Source organism: Capricornis sumatraensis, chromosome 1 (genome assembly GCF_032405125.1).
Source record: "Capricornis sumatraensis isolate serow.1 chromosome 1, serow.2, whole genome shotgun sequence".
NCBI classification, from domain to species: Eukaryota; Metazoa; Chordata; class Mammalia; order Artiodactyla; family Bovidae; genus Capricornis; species Capricornis sumatraensis.
The window spans coordinates 151,862,290-151,887,976 of NC_091069.1; the positions used below are offsets into that span (position 1 = coordinate 151,862,290).

The 25,687-nt window shown below is 36.9% G+C and overlaps 1 protein-coding gene across 1 annotated transcript in view; it reads right to left on the reverse strand.

Annotated features, from left to right (window-relative positions):
• The window catches only part of ABI3BP (ABI family member 3 binding protein), a 281,220-nt gene that overhangs the window by 117,679 nt on the left and 137,854 nt on the right, over positions 1-25,687 (reverse strand). Inside the window, 11 exon segments of the mRNA XM_068984735.1 lie at positions 3,853-3,927; positions 4,678-4,749; positions 5,883-5,957; positions 6,884-6,958; positions 7,518-7,592; positions 8,723-8,788; positions 16,319-16,393; positions 16,854-16,925; positions 17,757-17,831; positions 18,582-18,656; positions 20,540-20,617. Coding sequence (XP_068840836.1) covers positions 3,853-3,927; positions 4,678-4,749; positions 5,883-5,957; positions 6,884-6,958; positions 7,518-7,592; positions 8,723-8,788; positions 16,319-16,393; positions 16,854-16,925; positions 17,757-17,831; positions 18,582-18,656; positions 20,540-20,617 — 813 coding nt within the window.

Consider the following 25,687-nt stretch of genomic DNA (forward strand, 5'->3'; position numbering starts at 1 on the left):
GTAGTCTCCACATTTCATGAAATGCTGAATAAATTCATTAATAATATTATCTAAATATTCAGACAGATAAACTCTCCAAGGCCATTCAGATTGGCAGTAAGTAAATGCTGAATATAAAGAAAGCTGAGTGCTGAAGAAATGATGCTTTTGAACTGAGGTGTTGGACAAGATGAGAGTTCCTGGGATTGCAAGGAGATCCAACCAGTCCATCCTAAAGAAAATCAGTCCTGAATATTCACTGGAAGGACTGATGCTGAAACTACAATATTTTGGCCACCTGAAGCGAAGAACTGACTCATTTGGAAAGACTCTGATGCTGGGTAAGATTGAAGATGGGAGGAGAAGGGGATGACAGAGGATGAGATGGTTGGATGGCATCACTGACTCAATGGACATGAGTTTGAGTAAGCTCCAGGAGTTGGTGATGGACAGCGAGGCCTGGCATGCCGCAGTCCATGGAGTCGCAAAGAGTCAGACACAACTGAGCGACTGAACTGAACTGAAATGCTGAATATAGTTTGGTACAAAGACTATTTGTTTTTTTTTTTTTTTTAAGAAGATGATCCAATAGCTTTCCTATTCTATAGCACAAAAAGAGTTGATTTCTTTCAGAAGACAATAAAAAGAAAATCAATTTTTGAAGTAGAAAACAAAGTAAAGATTCTTTGACATTTTTATCCTTACAGAAAGAAATTAATTAATCTAGTCCCTACTGACCAACTTAACAGAACTTAAATCACTGTGTACTTAGATATTTCTTAAATTACATTTACCAGGAATTATCTCTGATATTTCTGGACTACAGGATGTGGGAAGTTTGGCAGAAGCAAGTAGTGATGTTTTAGAGACTAAAAAGGAAACTATTATAATAAACAATTTGGATAGAGAATATTTTCACTTATCTGAAAGCAAGGTATAATAGCACAAGGTGTTACTGAAATGTAGCATAATTTATCAGAAAGTCTGTGGCCAAAAAAGGAATTCTGATTTCTCATGAACTTGTCATAAATAGAGTATAACAGATGAATGGCAAAGCTGTAGTAATGTATCAGATAGAAGTACACTAAGAAAAGTAAAAAGTATGTGTGTGTGTGGGGCGGGGCAGTGGCAGTTGAATGCCTCAGATTCTACAGGAAAAAGGGAAAATAAATAGTAAATATCAGTAATCAAATATGGTAAATATCACAAAACATCCACATCTGAAAATAGCAAAACCCAAAAATTCTCTTGAAACTTCAAGATTATAATTAATGTTTTAATTTCCACACAGTTGTCTTCTAAAAGTATGAAAAAGTAAGATTTGCTACTTTTAGCATCTTTAGATTTCACAAAGATGAAAGAATGCTGCTGTTTTAATTTTATAAGGAAAAATCAGCATTTTTCAGTTCCTGAGACTGAGGCCAAATAGGTATGGCATCCTATCAACTAAGTTTCCAATTCACCCACATAAGAAAATATTATAGTCAGTGGTTATTAAGAAGTCTATCTTCTGATAAGATTTCCTCTATCTCAGCCTTAATGTGTTATGGATAAAGATAAAAAAATGTTCCATAAAAAAGCTGAGTGACACACAAATAACCACACCAATCAGCTCAGCACGAAACAAACAAAAAGTCACGATGGGTTTGTGGCTAGAGTACCATTTACTATTCCATCCGCCATGTCAGAACTGAGTACAATAAACACCCACAATTGGAGGTCTCTCCCTTTCTGCAGATCTTTAAAAGCTCGAAGAGCCAAATGTCATTACAATCTTAATGATTAACTATGAAGGAAAGAATTCTTATTGGATGAGGCAGACAAGCTGGGACATAGTAGATGGCTGAGATTTTTAAGAAAGCGCTGGATTTGGCTTGCTAGCCAAAACCAGTGTGGGTTTTTACTCATTAGCTTAACCACAAAGGAAGGCCAAAGGAAAAGGAGCCTTCATGGAAAGTGAAAAAGGAAAAATACGAGTGTGAAGAAAGGACTGGGAAAGTCAAGGAGTGGCTCAAATCAAAAAGCTTTTGGTGGTTTATTTGCTCTCTTGAACCTTGGCTACAAAAGAAATCTTTAACAGAGCTATAATGGTGGTTGCCATAAAATGAATACATTTTAAAAAACTAACACCCAAACAGTGGTTTATGGAGAACTAGTCATTACTCTGTGTTGCCTCAGGCCACTCAAAGTCAACTTGAGCTGGCTTAAGTTTAGGCACAGATTATGAAGTATTGATACTTGCTGTTAGGGGAAAACAGTAAATATTCTTAGGTGATAAGAAGGTAGAAATCAAAGCAATATAAGCCCTCTAGCTTCCAAATAATTTATCACATTTTTAAAAGGAAATGTCAAGTTAAGAAATATTTTTGTTCAGATACGTTAGAGTGATAAGAACACTCTCCCACCCTAATTTGAATTAATGAATTTCCTCTCAGGAATGTTTTTATTTCCAGAAACCACTAACATTGATAATATAACTTATCACGAGCAAATGATAATTAACGTTTAGAGACATTTTTTCAATGTTTTTAAATTTTATCTTGTAACAACATAAATAATTAGAGAAATATTTAAAGCTGGTGACCCAAACATAATGTAATATTTCTCGGTCTACCTGGTGAGAGGACCCTATTCAAAATACAGCCTAAATGTAACAGTCACTACCTTATTCCAAAGTCCTCTGGGCATCATTTTTAAATAAATGGGCAGGAAACCCTTCTCTCAGCTGTCAGAGTTCTTTGAGTTAAACCCCTAGAGTCCTTGAGTTTATTAGCTATGCTTCTTTCTCCTAACAACCTCTTTTAGTGAGAGTACTTCATTCAGTTTCTCTGACTTGGAAACCTCACTCCTGGTCATGGCATCAACCATACTGCCTTTGCCTAAGCCCTAATTTCTTTCCTTCTGATGCCTACAATACCTGGAAATCTCTCTGCCCTTTTTAAAGGAGTCATGAGAATTCTCTTTCTGAGCAGTTCCATTTTCCTTCCTTACCCATGTCTTTGCAAAAAGACAAACCATGCCCACTTAAGCAACCTTTTGCTTTAATAATCCTACTCTGTAAATACACATTAATGAAAAATCCATATTACAGTGAGAAATATATTCTTCCCAAAGCTAAGGCATTAAATTTTTTATGACAATAATGAGTTGTGACAAAGTTCCCCTTATAATCTCATAAATCAACATTTCAGACTATTATATAGATTCTGTATAGAAAGAGAAAAAGAAAGATTTAATTATTTAACATGTCCTGCAATCCTTATGCAAGGAATTATCTGTTTTTAATTATATACATAGAATAACCCCTTACTGCAAAAACAAAAAAACAAAAACAAAACACCTACTTTTCTTCAGCAAATTAATGTCTCCTGAGAAGTAAACAAAAGTCAGTGTTCAGAAATCAGCCCCAGTTTAGAAAGAAGTCATGGAACATTAGGAGACTATAACCCTTACTAGTCATGCACGCTGAGAGCTGAGAAGGCCCCAAACAAGGCAGAGTTCTGAGGGGATGGAAAGACTTCTCCACTTCTCAGCTGAAAGGCTGCTGATCTGAACTCCAGGCAACTTTGGTATTGGAAACTATTTCACAGTCCTAGACAAAGGAGTTCTCAATCATTTCCTCCACTCTCTTTCTGTGCTTTCTCTGTGATGGTCATGCACATAATGAAACACCACACAGCTCAAAGAGATGCTATGATAATATCAGAGGAGCTGGCTCTAATGACGTCATTTCATCACATTTTTGCTCTTTCCATGGAAAGATGAATCAAATACCAAAGTGTGGATCAGAAGGTTTTGCTCCAAAGAGTGGCATAAAACAATTTTTAAACCCTACATTTGAAATAATATCAAAACAAAGCTCAGGGTAATTACCAGGTTTGCTGTCTGTCACTTCTGGACTGAGAGGGATTTTAGGTTTCAAAGAAATAAATTGTGTTTTACTGGGAGCTGGAAAAATAAAGAAACAAAACGATCATCAAATCAGTATTTAGACATGTCCATGTCTGAAACTACAAAAAGCAAACCTATACTTCAAGTGCTATAAACTCATCATCTTGGATGATTTTGGAAATATTCCATTAGAAAATAAACTTTAAAAAAAATAGTATTTCATAGAGCACTATTTAATGAAAATATACTAATAAATTTTCATCCTTTTGAAAAAGCATTTTAAGAAAAAAGGCTTTGCCATGAGTCACCATTACTATACAAAATATGACAGTGATTTTAACCCAGGATTAAAAGATGAAAATTAGTGTAATGACTTTGCACCTTATTTCACATTTCTCAGCCACGTCTAAGTTTCTAAGCACTCAAAAAAAGAAATGTTTCAAAAGTAATATTTACTGATATGTATCATGGTCTGATCTGTGGCGTAAAGAACTGTTACTAACACCATAACAGAAAGCTGTTTTTCTAAATGAAGTTTGAAATTGAACTTGAGGGCCTTACCCCCTAAAATAGAGAAGTATATATAAGACACAGCTTTCCAAGGTACAAATGCTGAGTTCACATCCACCAACCACAGTGCCAGCTATCCAAAACTATGAAAGCCATGGAGTTGATGTACTCTATGAGATATTGAGTACTGTTGAAATGATCCAGTTCGAACAGTGATTGAGACATTGCATAAAAGCTGGCATACTGGACTTTCTGTGGTGAAATGGACTAACACATCTACTAAGGACACATCGTTACCCATTGTTGTCCGTCTAGGTTCAGGGCTTTTAGAAATTTTAGGTGTAATTGTTCCAGGACTTGTGGTTCTTTCTGGTGATGGAAAGGGAAAAAGAAAAAAAATTAACATACTCTAGAAACAATAAAAAAAAATCCTCTAAAGAGGAACTGAATGACCCTTTTCAAATCCTGTCATATTTAGTCAGTGTTTACAAAGAATGCAGTGAGTAAAAGTTGGGGTAAAGAATTTAAAAATTGTCATAATAGTATAGGCTATTAAAAAAAACTGGAATAAGCAATGGAATAATCAAAGCCTGGTTATTGAGCATGAGTCTGAGTGTACCCTTTAACAATGAAGACTAGCACCTCCAGATTGATAAATTACCTCCACCTCCAACTCTGTGCCATAATACAGGCTGTTCCCTTTTCCTCTGCCTAAACCTGACACATATTCTGATATTTATAACCTCAACTCTTACTTTGCTTTTCTGAGCTTCTACTCTAAGAGAGTCTTACAAGCAGGTTATATCATCTTATGTTGCTCTCATCATTCATGATGTATTATCTTTTTTAAGATTATGAGCAATTGGATAGCCAGAGTCACAGTCTCTGCATCTCAGCCATCACCCTAGTGCAAAACTGAAAACACAGTAGGCAACAAATATGGGAACTGTCAGCCTGATAAACACTTAAATACAGATGCCTGGCCAGGAAAATAAATGATATTATGTATCACTGGGACCGTATAAATCACTATATATGACTGTTTCTATGTTTATCCTAAAATTCGCATGCAAAAAACATCATTCATTAAAACTGATCTAAAAAGAAATAGCAGCATAAGCACTGTTACTTAGAAATGTGGAGTAAAATACAAAAGAAATATATTAAAGAACTGGAGAATGGGTCTCAGGGGTAGAAGAAGGTGAGCAGTAGACTCCTCTTTTTCAGTCTAAGACTTGAAGTACCTAAAAAAAACCTCTATGTATTATTTTGATTTAAAAAGAATATTTCCAGAAAAAAAGAATATCATTCACATAATTTTCAGTAAAATCTTACTGAAAATGTTTGACTTTTGTTTTTTTTACATTAATTATTCATCTTCAGCTAATTCCAAATTTTATAGAGCATCTTTAATCTACAGAATCGTTTCTCTTTATAATAAGTACATGGACATTTCTACTTGGAATTAAATATCCTGAAAGGTTAAATAGACAGTTATTTACCAGGTTTAGTTCTCGGTGTTTTGGGCCTGAGGCGTCGTTTGGGTGTAGAAGGGAGAGGTGTAGTTTGCAGGGGAGCTGAAAGAAGGTTTAATATAGCTTTGGTAAATGATATTTCCCAGGGGTCAATGAGATTGTAACTGTAAACTTACAAACTTTTTGAGGTCAAGAACTCCTTTCTATTTCTTTATATCCCTAGAATGCCCAGCATAGGTGTTCAATAAGTACTGATTGAGCCAAAAGAATTTAAATGTTTGTATGAGAAGACACATTTTTCAGTTAAGTGTACTGGAAAGGGAGGGCCCTTGAAGGATTTAAGAACACAAGGTACAGTTAATTATTCAAAAGATGATTTATCCAACAGCATGGGAAAAGCACAGATATTTGAGATTTAGAGTATGGAACATTCAGAACTCTTTAATTCTATAGCTCACTACTAACGTTATCAGGAGTTAATGAACTTCATTATTTCAGTAATTTTCTATTATAGACTGAAAGCTATTTTACTCTCTTTTACTCATCTTTCTTCATCATATCCAGGACTGTAGAGCCCACTTGGCGCTCCTTAGACTATCTTGAGAAAAATAGTCTGATCAAGTGGTATCTAATATGCTAATTGAAGGGAACATATTTTAAAAGAATTATCATCTATAATTTTGCTGCTATTTTCTGGTTTGTAAATTTGAAAGAACTATAGAAAGGGAGTCATCCTTCAAAATAATATATGCAAAGACAGAAGTGTTACATCATACACCTGAAACTAACAATGTGATATATTAATTTTATCCCAATTAAAAAATAGATACCAGGATTATGGAAATTCTTCAAGGGTTATCACAAAACTACGAATGACAGATAACCCAGTTCTTTGAAGAGTCTCATTGTAGAGAATGAAGGGAAATGTTTACTACTGAAAATATTCTGAGAAGGTCAGTGTGACTTCTGCTTTTTGTCTCTTTATCTGTTCTTTCAAAGTACATAACTATACAGAGGTCATTAATTACCAGATGTTGTAGGCTGCATTTCAGGACTGGTAAAGATTTCCAGTTTTTGAGAAATAAATGGTGTTTCACTCGGAGCTGAAAACACAAACACCCCATCCCACCAAGTAATTCCAGTTAAAATGAGGTATTTTAAGAGCTTCAACATGCTTTTAGATGGTGATACAAAGCACATGCTAAATGGACATAATGAAGGATGAAAAATGCACGTTGTCTTGGAAAGCTACTGGCTGAAAAGACAATTTAAAGTGGGGAAAAGGTCAGGATGAAATTGTTCAGTAGCTGACTCCAGGCAGACTGAGCGCACGGAAGAGGGGTGATACAGGCCACAAACATATGAGATGGATGGGATGGAATGATGATGAAGATGTCCATGCAATTTTCAAAGCTTTTCATTCCTTTAAGGATGGAAAAAATATCATTCATTACAGTTCAAAAATGAGAGAGAGAAAGAGAGAGCCTCAAATGGAACATAAGATGCCTGCATTGTAGGGAAAATATATATATTATATTCAGAAAAAGGAAAGAAATAAATGATTAGATGTGATGGAATGAAATGGTCATTTGGAAGAAAGGCATTCACATGGATTTTCTTTTGATGGAAAACAAAGTAGAATTTTTCTGTTAAAAACATTACCCAGTGTTGCCCTTGGCTGTTCAAGAGTTCTAGAAGTTTTAGGTGGGACAGAGTCCAGAAGTGGATCGCTTGTTGCTGTTGGAATAAATGTCAACATTTATAAAAGCAGTAGAAGGCCCCAGGAATAAAATACAAATTCCTGAGTAATAAATTATGCTCAAATGGGGGAAAATATCAAGAACACTTGAGAGATTGCTGACCAACATTTTAAAACTAGTGATTCATTAGGAGCTGAAGATGAGCTCATGTTTAAAAACATATACACTTCAAATGTTAGAAACCATGATAAAACAGTGTTTCATACATTCAACTGTTTTCAACTTTTTTTTTCTGGTTCCTTCCCTCTGTTTCTTAATTGCTAGCTGAATCTGCTCATAACATTGTTTCATCTTTTAAAAATTTCTGCTGCTGTTTAAAATTATTTGCCTGTATTTATCATGGTGCCCATATATGGCTACACACACCCCCCCAAAATACCAGACATATGTCTTTGTGTGGCAGAGACCAGTGTTATTTACTTTGAATTTCCTGCAGTACCTAATTTAGTAAGTGTATAACAAAATACTTGCTAGAAGAAACCATCAGACTGAATTAAACTCACTATAGGTGGCGCAGTAAGTGAATGCCAAAGTTAGACCCAACTGAACTTCTGTAGACAAATGAGTGGCATGATTGCTCTAGAGCAGGATTTGTCACCTTGGCACTACTGCCCTTTAGGGTTGGAGAATTCTTTATTGTGGGGATTTTCCTGTACCTCGCAGGGGTTTAGCAGCATCCGTGGACTCTACCCACTAGATGTCAGTAACACCTTCCCCACTGGTGACAACCAAAAATACCTGCAGCCATGGCTGAATATTTTCTCAGTGGGAAAAGAACAAAATCACCCCCTATGGAGGACCACTACTCCAGGGAAAACTCCGAATGCTAAAACCTTTTCAGAATGATTCTGATCACTAGAGCACTAGGCTATTATTTAGTGTGCCTGAGAGGCAACCTAATCTTTCTGCATGTCCCACATATGCAGAGTTTATTTACTGGAGGACGTGGAGACATTATTGTTCAGGGGGAGAAGTGGGCAGAATTCATCTCCCTGACAAAGACTGCCACCTTTCTCCTGTGGAGCTCGAGAGAGTATATTTTTTCACTCTGCAAAAATTGTCAGAATACCTGGCATCCAAAAAAAAGAATGGAGAGGCTGGGTGTACCTGTGTGGGGCTCTGATATCTCAGGCTCATCTGATGTTGTAGGGCTTGAGAAAACATCATAAGTGGCTTTTAAAAGAAAAGGTAAAACAAAAGAGAAGATGTTAATTTTGATTAATTTTAAAAGACTTCATGACATATTCTAATGCTGGCTGAAGGAGGACAGTTGATGTAGGTGCTAGAGCTTGGGCCGTGGGCTACTGGTCTTCTCAGTAAGATTGAAGCAATCACTAAAAGACTGGCCTCTAGTCCTTCTTGCTCTGAACTGAACCCCTAGGGTGATGTGAGCTTAGTGCTATTTGTTTACAATGAAGCATGCCAGCTCTAAATCACATAGCTTCAAAGAGTACATACATAAATGAAGTCAGATGGCAATTTTAGGAGACATTTCCAAAGAAGAACAGTCGCGCTGAGGTAATTTGCACAAAAACTACAGTTTAGTTTTTCTATTTAGTAAAAGTTACCATCATGATGTCTGGATAGTACTTTACAGTTTGCATAGTACTTTATAGTTTGACAGCACTTTCTCACATATCAGCTTGTTTAACTCTCTTAATATCCTTGAGAAATAGGTGAGGTAGACATTAACCCCACGTTACAGTCAATGGGGTAGTAACTCCATTTCAAGATATTAAAATTGAGATTCACTGGAGTGGAGACATTTGTTAGTGGTCAAATTCTGCATATTTCTCATTCTATTTGGCATGGGCCCACCTTCCTTCTCCTTTGGTAACCATTAGTTTCTTTTTGATTTCTGTAAGTCTTTTTATGTTTTGTAAAGAAATTCATTTGTATCACTTTTTATAGTCCATATATAAGGATATCATATGATATCTGTCTTTCTCTGTCTGATCTACTTCACTTAGTATGATAATCTCCAGATCCATCTATGTTGCCACAAATGGCATTATTCCATTCTTTTTATGACTGAGTGCTATTCCATTGCATATATATAGACTTCTTTTTAAACATCAATTCGTATATGAAAAACCTCATGACCTCATTAGGACAGAAACTGTGCTTGTTACACTCTTTACATACTTCAAGGTTGTACTTCCAGAACCTTGTACACAGGAAGACTTAATGAAATTAATTTGCAAGATTTCCATTACTGTGAACAAATAGCAATGAGTTTAACAGTTGGGTAGTTTATGCTTTTAAGTAAGGATACATGAGAATAAATGAACAGACTCTTTATTTTTAGAGCATACATATGTATGCGCACAAATCTCTTCCTCTACTATACAATTACCTTTCATATGTTTGTGTGGTCATACCCTGCCATGGAAATAGAACCCTAAACATATATATGAAGACACAAGGGGAAAATACAACAGGCCAGCAATACGTAGCTGGATGAGAAAAGCATTTATAAACACCATACGCAAAGTTCTGAGTACCACTTAAATAAGGACATAAAGCTCTCTTACATTTCTTAGAAAAATAAAATACCTTTCTAGTTGGCCTTGAAATTTGTGAAAATATTGCCTACAAGAAAATACTCATGAAGCCAAGCCAATGACTCGCTGTAAATCTCTAAGAGGCCACTGTAAATCTATAAACCATTCACTACACTTAAATTTTATTTTCCTGATCACAAAGCATCAATACCACCATTTACTCCTATGTTTTCTCTTCTCTAGGTTTAATCCAGTTGGGTGGGCCAGATTTATGCTAATCAACACCTCACAGGCAGACAGTAAGGCCCAAAAGTAAAGTTCAACCTCTTCAACCACTGAGCACACCTCCTGTGGCCCAAACTTCCCAACCAGTATACCACTCCTCAAACATGCTGTTCACTTCAGCTTTCAAGTCTTTAAATAATTTTTAGAGCTTGACTGCATACAGCAATTTACTAAAGCTCTAAAATGTACTGAAAGAACGAAACACTGAAAATAGCAGTAAACTCCTAAAGGGACTTCCCAAAGTGGATTCTAATGTAGACGGAGGTAGACTATCCTCAGTTCTGCCAAGGGAAGTCTCTAAAGATAATTGTTTATTGCTCAAGGGGAAATAATTAGGCCAGAAGGAACTGTCCTCTTAGTAATCAGTTACAGAACAGTTAAAAGGAAAAGTCAGTTTGTCTGGACATGTTGGGGGAAGAACAGGCAGGAAAATTTTCTAAGAATGCAAATAAACACAATGGATCCTCTTGGGTTATATAAAAAAGCCATTTCTTTATGTGATTAAGGTTTCAGATCCCTCCTGGTCCTAAATGATGGTCTTTTAAGGGGATGACCAAGTAAATTAAGGAGGCTTAACACTGAGAGCATTAGCAAGCCAGAAACAAAACACTGACTGCCATCCTCCTTCTCCAACCATATATGGGCTTTAGAAATCATGCATCTGCTCCATCTGCAATAAGATATCTATCTGTCTGTCTGTCTGTGTATCTATCTATCTCTCCCACTTCTGATGACCATATCGAATTGGTTATGGTGTCATTTTACTCTCTGCCCTAGGCAGGGGCTGGGAATCCAGTTAATAGCATGATTCAGGCTTCCCACTCAACCCGATCAGTGTGGTCATGTGATAGCTACCATCAGTGTCATGGGGTTAATAGGACATCAAGCTATTTCCATGGGGTTGCAGGATCTCTTCAAAGTATACTGCATATGTCCGGGTCTATTCTCCTTAGACATGTGTCCACAGACTTGAACATGACTGAGCGACTGAACTGATTCTCCTTAGACGTTTTTACACAAGTGAAATGAAGACCCAAGAATCATTTGGTGTTCTTCTATTCTCTCTTGTTTCTTTTCTTTCTATTAATTAAATTGGGAGTTTAGGATTAACAGATGCACACTACTGTATATAAAATACGTAAACGACAAGGATCTACTGTATAGCACAGGGAACTGTACTCAGTATCTTATAGAAACCTGTAATGGAAAGAATCTGAAAAAGAATATATATTACATACATATAACCGAATATGTATGTATAACTGAATCAATTGCTGTACACTTGAAATTAACACAACAGTGCAAATTAACTACACTTCAATAAAATGCAAAAAAAAAAAAAAAGAAAGAAAAGTACATGAAAAGAAAATGGTGATGTTGGACCATAAAGATGGCTGAGTGCTAAAGAATTGATGCTTTTGAACTGTGGTGTTGGAGAAGACTCTTGAGAGTCCCTTAGACTGCAAGGAGATCACACTAGTCCATCCTAAAGGAAATCAGTCCTGAATATTCACTGGAAGAACTGATGCTGAAGCTGAAGCTCCAATACTTTGGCCACCTGATACAAAGAGCTGACTCACTGGAAAAGACCTCGATGCTGGGAAAGATTGAAGGTGGGAGGAGAAGGGGATGACAGAGGACGAGACGGTTGGATGGCATCACCAACTCAGTAGACATGAGTTTGAGTGAGCTCTAGGAGATGGTGAAGGACAGGGAAGCCTGGTGTGCTGCAGTCCATGTGGTTGCAAAGAGTCAGACATGATTAAGCAACTGAACAAAACTCCCTTTGCTTCCAGGGACTTCTCGAAGATTGATATGATGGTGTATGTACAACCCTTTGAATCTCTTAACATAAAACTGTTATGCAAATACAAAATCATATTATTCCAGTGAAGAAGTACTCCAACAAGCTTGTACACATGCATGCAGACCCACAACTCAGCGCAGGGTAAAGGTCCTGGGAGCTTTCCCAGAGCTCATTCTATAGTAATAGAAATCATGGTCAACTGGCCACTTTCCAATAGAACATAAGACCGATTCAATTGCATCATCAGAGAGACTGACTTTTCTAAATGATTGTTACAAGCGCTTAAGTATTTCTAAAATGTGGCCAACTTTTTTTATAATACAGAATTTATACATAAGTTTACATTTTGGCATATAGTGAAAGAGCAGATCTTTATAATTTCCTTTCTGAATTTTAAGAAAAGTTGGATTTTCCAAGGAAGTCAAAATCAATCAACCCTACTTAAACATACATTAGAGGAGGTTTAAACAAAGTAAAATTCCAAATAATGAGATCACAAAATGCTGTGCTAATGAAGCATTAGGGCCAATAGGCTAAAAGTAGGGAAGAACAGGTTTGATGACTGCACTTCTCAGATTTCCTAGGACAGTCCAAATTCCAAATACCCTGTCCCACTCTTGCCATCAACTATTGAAATGATTCCAATATTCAATATGCAAGTTAGAATTTCCATATAGGTTTTTATAGCCAAAAGTAATATAGAAATCTTTATGATAGTATGCATTTGGATCATTTGATACAGAGTATGAAGTAAATGTGGAAAACGAATCTAGCAAATTCTGAAGCAAAATGAATTTCACAAACGGTATTGATAAATGTTTAATGGTTGATGAAGAGACAAGCAGCCTCTGGCATCCAAGTGCTGGCCAGGCACTCATAGCCTGGCTGTGGTGTTTGCTTACTGGACATCAGCAGTTGAGAACACCAATATCAGACAAGTTGACCTGGTGACCGAGATGGACCAAGGCGAAAACAAGACCATTCTGTAACTGTGTGGAACACAAACGCAAGGACGCAAAAATTACTCTCCTCATATCCTGGCTAATATCTTTATCAATCACAGCTATAGTCTCACTCCTCTTTTCTTGCCTTCTAGTTAAGAATTATTAAAATTTTCTATCACAGATTCCTCCCATTTTCAACCAATATCCAGTTCAGAGCAAAGCTTCACTTTTTTAAACCCTCCCCAGAATTACCTAACACAAGACTAAATCCCATAAGATACCCTTCCCAACATCCTCTTACTAAGAGATCTACAGTTCCTCATGGTCTACAATCTCATTGTTACAATAAGTAAATAAACTTAAATTTGTTCAAATATAGCTGAAGGTAACTGACAGTAAATACAGATGCATTGTATTTCAACATAGAAAACAAAATGTGTTCACTTCATATGTGTAATAATATGATTAATATCAGCTGAAATATATAATTTCTTCAAAAGATATAACAACTAAAACAAGACAAATGTTTTTATGTACCAGCATTCAAGTACTATCTCTGCCTCTCTCTCTCTTCTTAATTCTCAACTAATTGCATTAGGAAGCCATGTGAGTAACTGGAAAATACAATAATCATATATGTTGAAACTAAACAGGAAATAGAAACTTAGTGCATGTATAAAGTCACAAAATCAATGAAGAAACAAAGGCTGAAATGAATGAAAGGATCGCGTGAATATATCCACTTTTAAAATCACAAATAACATATTAAAATCTGAAATCAAACATGTTAGGAAGATCCCACAGAATGCTTAAACAAGAGGTAGATGTGAGCATTAAAAGCCTTAGCAGAAACAAGAAATACTTAACCACCCACTTCGAGAAATCAACTTTACATTGATTTCTCTGGCCCACTGTCCTGTAATTGACCACACTTGATGCTTCTTATCTGCACCATGGGAAATATTACAGACTACAGTGAAAAGGTAGTGCTTCTTCAACTTTAATGCTCATACAAATCACCTGGAGATCTTGTTAAACAGCAGATCTTGATTCATTAGATTTGAAGTAGAGCCCAAGACTCAGCCTTTCTAACAAGCTCCCTGGTGATGCCAATGTTGCCTGTCCAAACATCACACCAAGTAGCCCGGACATAACCATTCAATATTCCAAGGGCAGACTAGGGAGTTTCTGTGGCTGATTGTTATGCCTGCAACCATATCTACTGAACCCTTACAGCCCATGACCAGCTCCAGCACTTCATCTAGACACAGCTGGCAGCTGATGGCTTTTGAAAGTTCCCTGGCATCCTAAGGTGGACCTGGCAGGAATGAGGCAGCGGAATAATAAACTGCTTCCTGCTGCATTAGCCTCTATTCATAGTCCACCAGGGCAAAACCAGAATTAAAGGAACCTTTCTTTTATTGGGATTTCCAGTCTCATCTATCTGTATCCTCTTTGTAACTTCACAATCTTCACCTCCCAGCATATTCTCCCTATTCCCCAAAGCTCACTTCAATTCAGGCTTTATATATAATTCGTATCCTAGGCATTAAAATCACAGAAGGGGTTTCCTGGAGGTTTTGGTCAGTTTGCTCTTAAATAATCATAGACACCAAAAATATAGAAGAAGCCCAGGAAAATCTATGTCCCCATGTTTATAACCTAAAAGTTAAGAGATAAAAGGGACCTAAGTGGTATATGGTTCAGTGGGCCCTAACAGTCCTCGGTTTGGTAGATGTGATGCTTGTATAGGATGCGTGGTTGGGTGGGTGTCAGGTAAGCTCTGCCATAATGGAGCAGATAAACCAGAACACACGCCCACAGATGAGCCTTGTTCCACAGTCAGTGCCGTGGGGGAGTATGAAACTCCACCCGATTTTATGCTCAAGTAACCTAGGTTCTGAAGGTAGTCTTGCACCAACAGTTAGTAATTGCAATAGAATTTTAAAGGCAGGGACATGGGGAATTAAGGCTTAGAAAGACCCAATTTAAGGCTTCTCTAGATTGGCTGACACCCACAGCCAACTTACAGAAGTTTTCCCACTTAGGAAAACTAGGGGAGACTGTAACAGACACACTTAGTTCATTTGATGCCATCTTTGTATCTTTTGCTAAGATGTGAATCCATTACGCTCACCAGAGAAAGATAATTTGATTAAGATCTATGTGTCCATAAGCCCATGCTCATCCTTTCTCAAACCAGTCATACGCTGAACTCCTTCCTGAAGAATATCACAGAATAGTGGTGTGTTTAATGTCATTACATTAATGTCTAACTACATTGCATGCTAGTTATAGGTGCTAAAAGAATCACAACCAGAAGGTTCACAAAATTAAAAATAAGTGAAACAAAAATCATGGAAGTAATCACACAAAGTGGTTTATGAGGCTTTCTTACAATTCTCACATGCTAAATAATTTCTTTGGTTGACTGCTAGACATCAAAGAAAAGACGTAAAGGTAAACATTTTTGAGAAAATAAAATCTATTTTTTGAAAAGGAAAGCTATTTCCCTGAATCAGTTTTCGTGTTAGAACACAAGAATTCTCAGGAGAAAAAAGCCGATTGCTACAGTTTACAAAAGAGCAAACCAAGATCCAGAAAAGTAGAGAAAAATAGCTAAAATATGTGGTTGGTAGTAAAGCCAGAATTGGAACCAAGGTCCAGTATTAGTGTTAAGATCTGTGGTCTCTCCTCTAAATTACAATATGTTTACAGATTTTAGGACTCAGTAATAATTTCTTGCATGTGGTAAACTCTCAAATGTTCACTGAATATTTTATTGAAAAAGAAGCAAATATCTACCTGAAAGGAAATATTAAATTCATATTGTTAAATAAGACTACCATAGAGCTTATTTTTGTTACTGTTCTCATGTCAGAAAAGAGATCTCTAGAAATTCAATGAGCCAACTTGCAGTTCATCTTCTAGTCAGACTTCTAACTATATATCCAGACATTAAAACACAGATCTTTAGAACAAATGCAAAAACATTTTGCTTTTGTATTGAGAAAAATGAAATTAATCTAAGCACCAAGAATAGATTATAGCTTTACCATTTACTACAAATATATGGATAATCAATTAAAGAACCTATAGAAATAAAAATAAGAGAAGTTATTCAATACTGTTGCTCCAATCTATTAAAAAAAAATGTAATTACCAGTTTGAGGTGGTAGAATTTTGGAATCTTCAGATATTTTACTTGTAGGCACAATCCCTGGCTTTTCACTTGAAGCTACAGCAAAAAAAGAAATGGAATTCACTGAAAAATTTTTTTTTTTGGAGAGGATAGAGAGACAGAAATAGATTGCTTGTGTCGTTAAATGACTACCAGTAGCCTGAAATAAAAAAACACACATTGATCCAACTAAACATCATTATATACCAAGAAGCAATCAATACACTACACTTTGAACAGGGACTACACAGAGACCAGAGTTTGGTGTCATACTCTTAATGTTTCTAAGGACAGAAGACTAACAAAATTGGCTCTCTGGAATTAACAGACTAATAATTGTTATTGAATTTGTAGAAAAGTCAATCAGAGAAAAAAAAGTCAACCACTTGTTTGGCTGAGCCAGACTGAAATCATCAGCTCATTGAGGTTTGCACAGCTAGGATCCAGTAAACGTGTCCTACAGAATTAAGCAGTCACCACCCACAACTGAACAGCAGATTCAAGGTACTGTTATTACCCAAGGTGCCCCCAGGTTTCTCAAAAGGGAAAGGTGTTTTTGCCTGAGGAAATTCTGGAAGCCTTTTCGGAGCTGCAACAAAATACACAAGAGATGTTATGACTTGAAGTGCAAGTAAGAGAAAGATTTTTAAAATCTCAAGCTTGCAGAAACAAAAAACAATCACAAAAATGAAAATTACTCAGGAAAAGTAAGGGACTGTTAGTAGTACATATATTTACTCCTGTGTTTCAGTGATGGATGATATAAGACAGCTTTTTTCTATTTTTTATAATCAAGCCACTAAATTTAAGGAGTTTGGGTTCTTCTTCTCATCTTTATTAAACTAGTGTTCTAATTTTTTCAGCAATACATATATGTGCTTTCAGATATATTTTGTTTAAATTCAAATCAAGCACATCTGAACTGCACAATGTTCCTCCAATTGCTTTAAAAACAGAATTGCAGTAATTACATGTCTTTTTACTTAAGTTTCTCCAACAACTTCCTTGATATCACATTCAAATTCTAAGAAGCAGTCTATAGAAATATCATAAATATATCTTCTCTTTCCAGAGAAACATTTGAGTAAAAAGCTATTTTGGAAAAATACAGAAAATAATAATTTATTCAGTGACAGTGATTTTGAATTAAAAGAGTCAAATATAATATCAAAATATGACTACTCCCAAGGAAAACAACCAAAGGATTTATATAGAGAATGACTAGTTAGTATCCTAAATTATAAAATAAAGAATTTATAGCATCTAAGGGCCTGGCATTCAGGCATTTATTGTTCTATAAGCCATGTGTCCCTACTTTTCTGTGAGGAGATAAATTTGAATGAGTTGGCCTAAGGGTTTCTTTCAGGCATGCATAAAATTTCCAAGGAAATAATAAGCTGTAGTGTTTAATAATTTTTACCTAGAGTGCTCAGTGGCAATTCAAACCTAGGTATTAAAATAGTTTGTGATGTTCCGGGGGTCCTTCCCCTGAGAACTGCAATAAAGAAGAATTCAGTTAGAAACACCCTGAATCAGGATTTGACACTGTGACTTAACCGTATCGTGTGAGGCATGCTCATAATGGAGGGTACATTGGGCAGCTGATACCTTTCATGGAAATAGCTGGCTTCCCCTGGAAAGTTTTTACACAGTTGTATTAATTTGAAGGTCTACCTTTGAATGACCATGGTGTAACATGGAAGATCAACATCACAAGGACAGAAAAATATATGTACATGCTCTCCTTTTTAAAATGTTTTTTAAGGAGAAGAGAATAAAGCAACTTAGATTCTCTCAGGCCAATAAACAGCTAACTTGCATGACATGAAATTCTTAGTAAAAAGCATTACACTTTTGAGTAGTCTCCTTAAGTTTACTACACATAAGCCTAGGAAAAGCCAACTGAAATGGGAAGCACAGACACAGTCATGACTCTCACCCCTCCAAGCTTTGTAGATTAGAGGGCTGGCATTCTGGTTTTCTATGCCTCCCAAGAGGCTGGTAAAAAGGGTGTGCAGTTAGCATCTAACATCCAGAGCTGCCCAAAATATTAGTCACCAGGATCAAGGCATGTTGTTAACTCTTTAAGGGAACTGATCCAAGAAATAGGAAGATGTACTAGTGCCTGTAAGGGAGGAAAGAAAGTGGGGAGGATAGGAAGCCAAGACACTGAGGTTATTTTTCTATGAGGGTTGGGGTGGTTTTTGTTTTTAAAGAAAAAAAAAAAAAAACTTCTGAGAATTACCCAGTGTTGTTTCTGAAATGTCTAGTGCACTAGACACAGTGGGCTTAGTGGTTCTTGGGACTGATTCAGGAGTCACTGGAAGGGAAAAAAGATGGCTTTACAAATTAAGATAAAATGAAACAACTCAGGACCATAAGGTACTGCTGTTGCCCTTTAGAATTAGAACCGACATGTATACAGACCAATTCTTTTCAAATTAATTATGGTAAGGGCTCCCTGGCTTGGCCTAGTGTCTGAACTGACACCTCCTTCCAACCATTCCCTTCTGGGTTTGTCCACTCTCCAGGTATTTCAAAAAGCACATGGAACTGACCCTCATGGAAGCAATTAACTGATTATTCATAATTTCTTGTGTGTCTTTTTTTCTCTTTATCTCCAGAACTTAGCACAAACTCTGGAGAATAATAAGCAAGCACATGATAAATATTTATTAAATGACTTAATAAATGGGCAGCTAAAAGAATGACCCAGGGCAAAAAGATTTATTTAGAACTATTACATTATAAAAATTCTCTTTTCCAAACTGCAGTGAACATGCAAAGCTTAGAAGTGGGTTGAAATTATAAGGATTCAAGTGCTAAGTCACAGAGTTATTTCAAGTGCTAGATCAAAGGCAAAGATGACCCTCAGGTAAATAGTTTTTGAGAAATAAGAACCAGGATCACTGAAATCTGGCATGAATTGTGAGCTACACAATTCCAGAATTTTGTAGGGTAAGGATATGAAATACAATAAAAGTGAATAATAAATTACGAAGTTTGTCTAAGCATTTCTGAAGTGGAAAGTCCCAAGGAAGTTTTGGCAGAGAACAAAGAAATCTATAGATGCCCTCATCATATACTATGCCAAGAGAAGCATCATTGGGAAAAGTCGACAGAATCTCCACTGGGTCATGCCTATCCTTTTTTTGGTATTTACCAATTAGACTGAAGTCAGAAAACTACCTAGGAATTTCATTCAAATAGATTACTCCAGCCTCAGATTATACCTTTCCTCCAATTTCTATGAAGGTAGGGAGGGGATGGAAGGTCCATCTCTCACCTTCAGTCAGGACCAAATACTTCTGTCAGAAATATTTCTACTTGAATAGGTTTATTGAAATCAGGTCATTCTATTTCCCCACCAATCTTTATCTTCTCTGTGTAAGTTATGAGTCAGAGTTTAGTACAAGGTAAATATCACTGATTTTTCAATTTACAGCAGTTTTACGTGAGTTTTTATGATTAAAAGCTCACTTTAGATTGGAGTTACTTTGCTAAATGAAGATTTAGGGGAATCCTTGCTAGGTATTTGTTTCACAGAGTCCTGAATGAGGTGGTATTGCTCTGGCAAAGACTCTGTAGTTCAGAGAACAGTGTTTTCCTGATGGGCTGGACTTGGGCAGTTTGTTCGCAGAAAAAAAATGCTGAATGTTAGTAATGGTTGATAAACTGGGGAAAATGCACATTGAATTTATTCTTTAAAGGATTTTAAAAATGAGCTATTATGTATTTTCTTCATGAAGGTTGTTAATCTTCAAGAGTCATTTACTAAATTATTCCAGGGTACTTTCATAGATATCAAAGTATGGATAATGGGGTTTTTTTAAACCAATCATTTGTGAAAGTGAAGAACTGAAAAATGCTCTCATGTCTTCTTATAAATGGAAAGCGCCAAAACCATGGTATTACATCTTAGTATAAGAATATTTCAGAACGTTGAGGTAACAATTTTCACCTGGAGTGAATAATGCAGGTACTATTGTTACAGATCAGTTATATAATTCAATTGTTCATTTTGCATCTGTTGTTTCCCTGAACATTAAAGACCCAGAGTCTCCTATTATTGTGTGCTTATGATCAAAATAAACTTCCTACTGGCTCTTCACTGAAAAAAAATACAGGCTTATCAATCACTTAATATTTGAAAAAATATATTATGTATTTTCTCAAAGTTAATAAACATAGGGATCTCATTACCTGTTACGGGCAGTGCTGGAATTTTTTCTACCTCGGGTGTTTTAGATTCAGCAGGCAATGCCAAGGTTTCATTCTTAGCTAAAAAATCAGACAACAAACAATTTACCTCACTTCCTCATAACAGTGTCCAAATATACTTCCCTCAAAACAGTCAACCAACAGACTCTTTCAAGATTATTCTGCTTGTATCCCTTCCCACCAGGCAATTACTGTGCATTTCTACCAGTGATTAGTATTAGTAGTGACAGTCTTCAGAATTCCTTCTCATTAACCTTAGGTAATACTTTAAGATCTAAGTTGGCACTGGAAGGAAGAAAAAAAATGACAACCCAGTACTTGGCTAGCTCTCAAGTCATTCTGATTCATAAACAGTTTCTTGAAGACATAGGTTGTATAGCAAAATGCTCCCTGGAATTTTATACTCAATTACTACTATTTTTTTTTAATCAATGAAAAGAAATTATCCATTATTATATATGGTAAAAATGTAATAGGTTATGGCAATAAAGTTTTAGAAAAACATAAATAATGTACATAGGAAACTAAGATATTTGAAGATATTTGTGGTTAAAAAATTACAAATGGTTATTTATTTGAGCTACATATTAACATAGATCTTTTCTTTGGGTCTTTGTGTAAAAAAATGAAATCTGGTTTTTTTTCTCTTCTGACAACTATTCAGGAAATGAAAGTACATTTCTGTGCCAGAGTTGCCCAATGATTAAGATATTCTCCATTTCAAAAAATGCATGTAGGATTAACTCGATTCATCTATTTGGCACACTGAATCAATGACCTACCTACAATATTTCAAAAGTCTGGTGGCCTGAAAGAATTCTTTTTTTTTTTTTTTAGATACACTGATCATGTCACCTTGAACTGGCTATAATCAGATGGGATTTTAAGTGTTAAGGCTACAAGGAACTCTTTGGGTTTCTCAACTTTGGCACCACTGACATTTGTGACTGTATGTTTTCTTTCTTTTTTTTTTAAATTATTATGGGGGCCTTTAGTGTGAAATGTAGGATATTCAACAGTATTTCTGGGCTTTATGCACTGGATTCCACAGCTGGACAACCAAAATGTCTCTACTGCGCTTACGTGCTCAGTGTCTGACTCTCTGCAACCCCAAGGACTGTAACCCACCAGGCTCCTCTGTCCGTGGGGATTCTCTAGGAGAGAATACTAAGGTGGGGTACCAGGCCCTCCTCCAGGGGATCTTCCCAACCCAACTCAGGGATTTAACCCAGGTCTCCTGCATTGCAGGCATATTCTTTACCATCTATGCCACCAGGGAAGTCCAAGAATACTGGAGTGGGTAGCCCATTCCTTCTCCAGGGGAACTTTCTGACCCAGGAATAGAACCAGGGTCTCCTGCACTGCAGGAGGATTCTTCTCCATCTGAGCTACCTGGGAAGCCCAAAAATGTCTCTGCTGCTGCTGCTGCTAAGTTGCTTCACTCGTGTCCGACTCTGTGCGATCCCATAGACGGCAGCCCACCAGGCTCCGCCGTCCCTGGGATTCTCCAGGCAAGAACACTGGAGTGGGTTGCCATCTCCTTCTCCAATGCATGAAAGTGAAAAGTGAAAGTGAAGTCGCTCAGTCACGTCTGACTCTTTGTGACCCCGTGGACTGCAGCCTACCAGACTCCTCCGTGGGATTTTCCAGGCAAGAGTACTGGAGCGGGTTGCCATTGCCTTCTGCGAAAAATGTCTCTAGACTGTCAAATATCCCAGAGGGGGAAGAAGGGGAAAGTGAAAGTGAAGTCGCTCAGTCGTGTCTGACTCTCTGCGACCCCGTGGACTATAGCCTACCAGGCTACTCCGACCATGGGATTCTCCAGGCCAAGAATATTGGAGTTGGTTGCCAGAAGAAGGGGGAGGGGGAAGATAAAATTTCCCTCTGTTGAAAACTACTGATCTAATCTGTTCTCTCAAATTTCTTTAAGGATGCAAATTTTGTAACTTCCTCCTGCAGTTTACGTCAGACATAAAGGTCATTTTCTTCTTTTCAGTTAACATGGGCACAAAATACTTATTTTCTGATGATCTTAAAGGCAATTATAAAGTCATGCCTTTCACAAAGACCATGGAAGCAAATCAATTTTCAGTCTGTATCATGAAGCATACAATAGATTCCTGGAGTTAATGATTTTCAGGAGTGATTTAAACTGCTAGAAACAGGTGTCACAAGTGCTAGTATCCTCGCCCTAGCTATCCATCAAGTGTGCATTCTCTTTCTGTGCACATGAAGCTGTACATGTTTATACAACAGAAACGTTTAATACCATTGTTCGATTAGTGTAGCAGGGCATAACAAGAAGGGACTTTTTCTGGAATAAGTAGAAAACTAAACAGATTCAGCATAATTTTATGATAAATCCTTTTTAGATTTCTAAATCTCATCAACGTTTCTTTCCTGCTTCTTTTGTAGTCAGAACTTTGGTTTAGAACCACTGTGATTGCTGGCACAGGAAAAACCTTCAGATTACAATTTTTTAAATTTATTTTGTAATTGAAGGAAAATTACAATGTTGTGTTTTCTGCTGTACAATGATGCAAATCAGCTATAATTACACATATATCCCCTCCCTCTTGAGTCCAAACATTGATGAGCTCTAGTTTTGTTATTTTCAGCATGTAAGAAAGGAAGGTTTTTTTTTTTAATGTAAGATTATAAGATTTATCGTCAACGTTCTTTTTCAGTGTCATTTTCTCCTTCAGGATGATTTTTGCTAATCCTTTCTTTTTTGTGCAATATCCTATGCTCTTGGTGATTCTTTGGCTAACTAGGACTATGCATTTGTTTATTTTAAAAAATTATTTATTTTAACCTCCAGATCCCAGATTTTCAGGCAATGCTCTGAACTGCTTTGTTTTAGTTTTTTATGCATGCTGTTACAGGGCAATTACATTAAACTAAAATTAGACTGTTGATGAAGAAAAATGGATAACTAGCATATTCAAAAGCAGAAAGGTCCGTCTAGTCAAGGCTATGGTTTTTCCAGTGGTCATGTATGGATGTGAGAGTTGGACTGTGAAGAAGGCTGAGTGCTGAAGAATTGATGCTTTTGAACTGTGGTGTTGGAGAAGACTCTTGAGAGTCCCTTGGACTGCAAGGAGATCCAACCAGTCCATTCTGAAGGAGATCAGCCCTGGGTGTTCTTTGGAGGGAATGATGCTAAAGCTGAAACTCCAGTACTTTGGCCACCTCATGCAAAGAGTTGACTCATTAGAAAAGACTCTGATGCTGGGAGGGATTGGGGGCAGGAGGAGAAGGGGATGACAGAGGATGAGATGGCTGGATGGCATCACCGACTCGATGGAGGTGAGTTTGAGTGAACTCCGGGAGATGGTGATGGACAGGGAGGCCTGGCATGCTGCAATTCATGGGGTCGCAAAGAGTCAGACACGACTGAGCGACTGAACTGAACTGAACCTTCCCAAGAGGTGTTTGTATTCTCTGCACATCGCTAATTCCTTACAGAGGCATGTGTGCGTGTGCTCGGTCATCTCTCACTCCTTGCAACCCCGTAGACTGTAGCCCACCAGGCTCCTCTGTCCATGGGATTCTCCAGGCAAGAATACCAGAGTGGGCTGCCATTTCCTCCTCCAGGGGATCTTCCCAACCCAGGGAATGAACCCGTGTCTTTTGCATCTACTGCATTGGCAATTAGATTCTTTACCCACTGCATCACCTGGGAATGTCGTATTTCTAAATATGGGACTTCAGACATAAGAGAAATTGGTTGAAGGGGAAGATACTTGAATGGAGACTCTTTATGACTCCTATCAAGCCATGAGTATTCACCCACACTATGCATATACAACCAGTCTTGGCAACAGCAGAGTAAAGATGCATGAGAGCATGGCCTAAAACCCAGGAAATTCCTTTCCTCTCTGATTCTTCTGTATCTTTTTTCAACACAGTTGGCTCCTTTCATTCTTGGCAAGCTAAGTCTTGGTTTTGACAAACTGTTTTTATGTCCCTGGGAAGTATGTATATCACTAGTTTTTATTTCTCTCATTATCCACATCCTGTATTCTCAGAACAAAAGCTATTAATTTCTTGATGTCCCGTGTTGGGATTCTGCTGGAATGAGGATATTATTTTTAGGATTTGTCCCTCACACAGTATGACTTTTCTGAATGACAGTGATAAATAACTTCAGGAAAATTTATTTCTCCCTCATTGGTATAAAGAAATGTTTATGCTCACTCTTCATAAAAAAAAAAAAAAAACAAACAGCAAATCTAAAATGTTATTTGTGAACATAGTCTAAGATGGTACATTTGATGGATTTATTGGACATTTTCAAACATATTGCCTATCAGTCTCTTCAATGTGTCAAAAATTTGCCATGCATTAAAGATAATTGTTTCCCTAGAAATAAGTCCAGGTTCAGAGCATGATGCTGGATGCTTGGGGCTGGTGCACTGAGACGACCCAGAAGGATGGTACAGGGAGGGAGGAGGGAGGGGGGTTCAGGATGGGGAACGCATGTATACCTGTGGTGGATACATGTTGATATATGGCAAAACCAATACAATATTGTAAAGTAATTAACCTAAAATTAAATTAATTTATATTTAAAAAAAAGTTTTAAAAGGCATTTTCTATTTGCATAGAATTTTCTCCACTAAAATCACACTTAATCCTGAAGCCTTGGTGATTTCTATCAGAATAAAAAAAGCAAACAACAAAGCAAACCGAAGAATCAAATATTTAATTCTCTAAATCAGAGAAAACAAAATACTGAATTGATATTAAGGTAGCAGGTGGAAATTTGCAAAAAAAAAAAAATTAGGATATAGATATTATCAAAACTAAGAACTAAAATACCTCCCAGTTCAACAATGACAGCAGTAGTCTGGGAAAAAATTCTGTTCACTTTCAGTCTCCTTCACAAATCCTGATTTTTGTACTTTGATGAACAGGTTAGGGGCTGAATCAGTAAGAAATCAGTCAGCTCCTTCCTTTTCTTTTCCTTCTAAACAAATCTTTCCCAGGCACAGGGCTAAGTACATAGGCTCTGGGCAGAGAACTGGTGAGTGCCAGAGTCCTGAGCTCTGGTTCTAAACACAGGTTCACTGAGGGAATTTATTTTGGAATCCTCTTGGCTTTAGCACAGCATTTGTGAGGATGTGG